This window comes from Cinclus cinclus, unplaced genomic scaffold, assembly GCF_963662255.1.
Source record: "Cinclus cinclus unplaced genomic scaffold, bCinCin1.1 SCAFFOLD_32, whole genome shotgun sequence".
Classification (NCBI taxonomy): domain Eukaryota; kingdom Metazoa; phylum Chordata; class Aves; order Passeriformes; family Cinclidae; genus Cinclus; species Cinclus cinclus.
The window spans coordinates 20,431-26,123 of NW_026912098.1; the positions used below are offsets into that span (position 1 = coordinate 20,431).

At 48.6% G+C, this 5,693-nt stretch overlaps 1 protein-coding gene across 1 annotated transcript; it reads left to right on the forward strand.

The window, feature by feature from the left end:
- Nucleotides 1-1,176: 1,176 nt before the first annotated feature.
- LOC134057354 (olfactory receptor 14A16-like) lies at nucleotides 1,177-4,109 on the forward strand. Its single transcript, XM_062514343.1, has one exon. The coding sequence runs from the start codon at nucleotides 1,495-1,497 to the stop codon at nucleotides 2,476-2,478; it is 984 nt and encodes a 327-aa protein (XP_062370327.1). The 5' UTR covers nucleotides 1,177-1,494; the 3' UTR covers nucleotides 2,479-4,109.
- The last annotated feature ends 1,584 nt before the right edge of the window (nucleotides 4,110-5,693 follow it).

Genomic DNA, 5,693 nt, shown 5'->3' on the forward strand with positions numbered 1-5,693 from the left:
CTTGGCATTGCACATCCCCAGAGCCCAGTGCCCCGGGAAGAGCCCTGAGCAAGGAGGGAGGGACAGGATCTGCCTTGCCAGGGGCTGGGGCTCAGCCCTTGGCCCTTGGCATTGCTGAGACACATCCAGGTTTGCTCAGCATCACAGACACCTTTCCCTTGTTTGTCCCCACCAGTCATCACTGCCTACAGTGTTCTGCTCTAACTGGAACGTGGAGACACTTTCTCATTCCTGTCCCTCAGTGGGATCTATTAAAAGTTTAAGATATTTTGAAGTTTCAATCTGACTTTCAGTTGTTGACAAGTTTTTTGAACACACTCTCTGAGGGACTGAGTCTGATGTAAACAGCACCAAATCCCAGAGATGGTCATTAAAGTCCTTGTGCTCTGTCTGTGCTGCTGAGCTGGGCTGGGATCCTGGCATAGAGGACAATCCTGGTAACCAAGAAGAGATTCAAAAACCCATTTCTCTTGCTGAGCAGCTCTTCTCCCAGCACAGCAGGGCTGAGGGCACTGCCCTGCAGCCACCCCAGGCACAGCACAGAGGCACAGAGAGCTTCAATCAGTCAGGGCTGGGAAGATGCTCACAAGTGCCTGGGGCAGAATCACTCCCAGCCCTGGACACAGGAAGCCTCTGGCTGCAGGACAATGCAGCTGCAGCTCCTGCAGTGATCTCCTAAAGCTGGAACATCCCAATGCCTGCAGACTCTGTGAGTACATTCTCTGATTCTCTCTCCTGTAGAGCAGCCAGGGGTGCCCAGGGCTGTCCTGCAGAGCAGGGTCCTGCAGCCCAGGGTGCTGTGCTGGGCAGGGACTCTGCTGCCTGCCAGGGACAGCTCTCAGCCAGCCCTGGGAGCTGCTGACAGCACTGGGGGACAAGGTCTGGGTGGAGGGAGACAGCTGGTGAGACTTGGAAGTGTTCTCCTTGTGCGGTGAGGATGGTGCATTGATCAGGACTGCTCCCAGCACGACATTTAACTACAGAACATTTCCAAATAAATTATAAAGGGAGCACAGCAAGTCAGGGGCTGCATAAAAGAGAAAATCCTGATTTTATAATCTACTGCTCAGGGTTGCCAAGATGGAACACTGCACATTGATATTCATGTTTCAGATGAGGTTGAGAAAGATGAAAAGGTTTTCTCTCAGGTCTGAATAAACCAGACAGTGACAGAAATCAGCACAGGGTCCCTTACAGGCACCATCAGTGTGACTTTTCCAGCATCCTCTGGGTTGCTCTGACTTTGCCATCAGAGCCTGCAGAGGCAGAGCTGGCCCTGGCAGTGCCCTGTGCTGGGAGGGGTCTGCAGGGCAGAGCTGAGCCCCCAGGGCTGGGCTGGGCTCTGGCAGCACTGGCAGGGCCCAGCCCTGGGCACAGGGAAGCAGCAGCTGGCAGGGAGAGCTCCAGGCAGCAGAGCCCTGAGCAGGCAGTGGGGGGAAAGTGACACCAAGCTGGGCTGGGATATATCAAGTCCTCCCAAAATTGAACTATTCCATGATTTCTTTTTATTTTTTTTTTACAGGTCCCCACGCCAAGACACAGCAAATGTCCAACAGCAGCTCCATCAGGCACTTCCTCCTGCTGGCATTGGCAGACACGCGGCAGCTGCAGCTCCTGCACTTCTGCCTCTTCCTGGGCATCTCCCTGGCTACCCTCCTGGCCAACGGCCTCATCATCAGCGCCGTAGCCTGCGGCCACCACCTGCACACCCCCATGTTCTTCTTCCTGCTCAACCTGGCCCTCACTGACCTGGGCTCCATCTGCACCACTGTCCCCAAAGCCATGCACAATTCCCTCTGGCACACCAACATCATCTCCTACTCTGCATGTGCTGCTCAGGTGTTTCTGCTGGTCTTCTTCATTGGAACAGAGTTTTCCCTCCTGACCATCATGTGCTACGACCGCTACGTGTCCATCTGCAAACCCCTGCACTACGGGACCCTCCTGGGCAGCAGAGCTTGTGCCCACATGGCAGCAGCTGCCTGGGCCAGTGCCTTTCTCTATTCCCTGCTGCACACAGCCAATACATTTTCCCTGCCCCTGTGCCATGGAAATGCCCTGGGCCAGTTCTTCTGTGAAATCCCCCAGATCCTCAAACTCTCCTGCTCACACTCCTACTTCAAGGAACTTGGGCTCATTGCTGTTAGTGTCTGTTTGGTATTTGGCTGTTTTGTGTTCATTGTTTTCTCCTATGTGCAGATCTTCAGGGCTGTGCTGAGGATCCCCTCTGAGCAGGGAAGGCACAAAGCCTTTTCCACCTGCCTCCCTCACCTGGCCGTGGTCTCCCTGTTCCTCAGCACTGCCTTTTTTGCCTACCTGAAGCCCCCCTCCATCTCCTCCCCATCCCTGGATCTGGCCCTGTCAGTTCTGTACTCAGTGGTGTCTCCAGCCCTGAACCCCCTCATCTACAGCCTGAGGAACCAGGAGCTCAAGGCTGCACTGTGGACACTGATGACTGCATGGTTTCAGAAACAGTGAACCTTTCCAATTTGTGCAAGTTGCCAATTTCTCCTAGTCACTTGCAATATGAGTCATTTTTGAGAATTCTTTTTTTTCCTTCATTGCCGGAAGATTTTACATTTGTTTTAGTCTAATAATTTTGCACAAAATCATGCCCATATTTGTGATATTATTTTGTCTCTCCTCCTTTGCTCTGGCCCCAGACTCTGTCCAGGACGGGCTCTGTTCTCTGTAGCTTTAAATGAACTAAAGGATCTCCCAAAACTGTTTTTACTGGAGTTCTCCTTTCTTTGGAGCTTCCTTCTGCTCCCTTCTCTAGAGCTGCAGCAGCAATATCTGTGTGCAGAGGTGGGGGCAGGTCAGGGGTGGCACAGCAGCTCGGCTCCTGATGGCCACACCATTCCTCATCCATTAATATTTTTACAACAAAAAAAACTTTACACTACTTTAAAAAAAAAATACTATATATACAAATCCTACAAAAATTACACAAAATACCATAACAAAACTACAATAAAAAATTTTAAAAAAACCAAAACAGAAAAACCCCCCCAACAAAATTAATATAAATCATAGTTTAACCATTCCCCATAACTTACCACCCTCTTATCATCTCTTACCAAACTAATAATAGTACTAATTTTAAATTATCACTTAAACCATATATTCTTAACAAAATAATTACTATTATAAAAATCCACCTAAAAACTACCCATTTAATACTCACCCAAATTAAATATAAACCAACAAAAAACCCCCAATCTTAACTAAAACTCGAATTCTAGATCATCAAAAATTAAAACAGTTCAATAAACAAAATAAATATAATAAAACAAAATACAATCAATATTAATTCACCAAACCTAATTACCAACAACAAAAAAGCGCAAAATATACATTTCCCAAAATTTAACTACAAATATAAAACCTCACTACAGACATGAAATCTAACTACAACCATCCAATATAATAAAAAAAATTAAAAATCCTAAACATTATATAAGAAATATATAAAAATTCATCAAAATACCAAAATAATGAAAAACCTTCATCTTCACAACGACTAGAAAACAAAAAAAAACCCTAACAACACACCACATATACACAAAACACAACAAAAAAGATACAGGACACAAAAAATTAAAAAATATATAAATCAAAACTATCAAATAAAAAATCATGAGCCATTAATAAAGCAAAAGTTCCCCAACCACCCAACACTATTTTACTTACTATAACTTATTAAATATATTATACTTAATCTAATCAAATTTATTTCTATCAATTCCTGTAACTCACTTATAACACAGGCCAGGTGCCATTGCCCACCTGGGCACACTGCTGGCTCATGTCCACCCTGCTGTCCATCACTGCCCCCAGGTCCCTTTCTGCCTGGCCCCTCTCCAGCCACTCTGTCCCCAGCCTGGAGCACTGCAGGGGTTGGTGTGGTCAAGGTGCAGGACCCAGCTCTTGGTCTTGTTAAACCTCACCCTGTTGGATTTGTGCCCTGGATCCAGCCTGTCCAGGTCCCTCTGCAGAGCTCTCCTACCCTCCAGCACATCCACACTCACACCCAGCTTGGTGCCATCTGCACATTTGCTGATGGTGCACTGTGCTCCCTTCTCCACATCATCAATAAAGATGTTAAACAGGACTGGGCCCACACTGATCCCTGCAGGACACCACTGCACACACGCTGCATGTGGCACCATTCCCCACCACTCTCTGGGCCCCGATGTCCATCGAGTTCTTAGCCCAGGGACGGGTGAACCGCTCCAAGCCACAGGCTTCAGCTTTTCCAGGGAATGCTGTGGGATAGGGTGTCAAAGGCTAAAGTTCAAGTAGACAACATCCCCAGCCCTCCCTGTATCCACCAGGCCCTGTCAGAAAACTCCTGGTGGGCAGGAGCTGGGCAGGAGGCAGCCGTGTGCCCTGGCAGCGAGGCAGGGCAGGAGCACCCAGGGCTGTGGGACCAGGACATCAAGGACGTGGATTATCCAGGGCACTGGGGCCTGGTTTGGGTTGCCCAGGGCAGGAAAGATGTCTGGCAGCTGGAGCAGGGTGAGGGAAGGGCCTCCAAGGTGGGGCTGGAGCCCTTTGGCTGTGAGCAGAGGCTGAGGGAGCTGGGCTTGTCCAGCCCGGAGCAGGGAAGGCTGAGGGGCTCCTCATCCCAGCCTGGCAGTGCCAGCCAGGAGCTGATGGAGAACACAGAGCCAGGATCTTCACCGGGGGGCCTGGGGGGAGACAAAAGACAATGGGTGGAAAGGGGGAAAGAGGGGAGATCAGACAGGACATGTGGAAAACTCTTGTTCCCATGGGCTCAGACAGGTTCTCAGATAATGCCCTATCACTCTTCTTTTGGATAATCAAATTCTGATCACATCTGGCCTTAAACCACTTGGTCTGACCCAGTCTCTGACAGCTTGGGCTGCAGACTTGCTGAGGTCCCTTCCATCCTCAGCACCTTGATGATCCTGGAACAATGCTGCGCTTGATTTTGGAATGGGCCAGAGCAGATTTTTATGGGACAGGAGCCCTCTGGGGGTGTAGGGAACCTGACACTTGCAAGGTGCATGAACACATCTCACTAGCTGGGGCATTTGAGTACTTGAAGAAATATCCATGTCTTCCCACCAGGAGAGAACAGAAATTTCCTGGATATGTACTGATGACAGGAGAAGAAATCCTGCTCTTCCCCTCTACCTGTGTTACTACTATGCTGTCTATTATTTCATGTCCCTCTCCATTTGGGTGTTACCCGGTCTCCTGTTTAAATGGCCATGTCTAAGGATGTCTCTTCACTAGACCAGATGGTTCTATGGCCCTCCCATTGCTCCCAGATTTCCTTCTCCACTTGTTCTCTGACAATTTCACATCAGTCTTAGTTGTGTTTTCATTTGTAATAGAATCACCCTTTCTAATGTCTTTTTTTAAACTGTTTCTGAATGGAAATCCCTTGTGCATGGTGGACATATCTGATACTGGTTTGACATTGCACAGAGCTGAGGGAAGAATTCTGATGTTTATTAAATTATAACATTGATACACTTCTTATGTTGGCATATGAAGAGAAGCCTTCCTGTGCCTCTGAGTCTCAGCAGTTCCTGACCCCCAAAGGACACAAACCTGATGAGCTGTGGTGCCCACTGCACTGGTGGCTCTTGCACCTCCCTCCATAGGCACAGCAGAGCTCCCTTGTCCCACAAAGTCCCTGGCAATGCAGGGATGAAGGA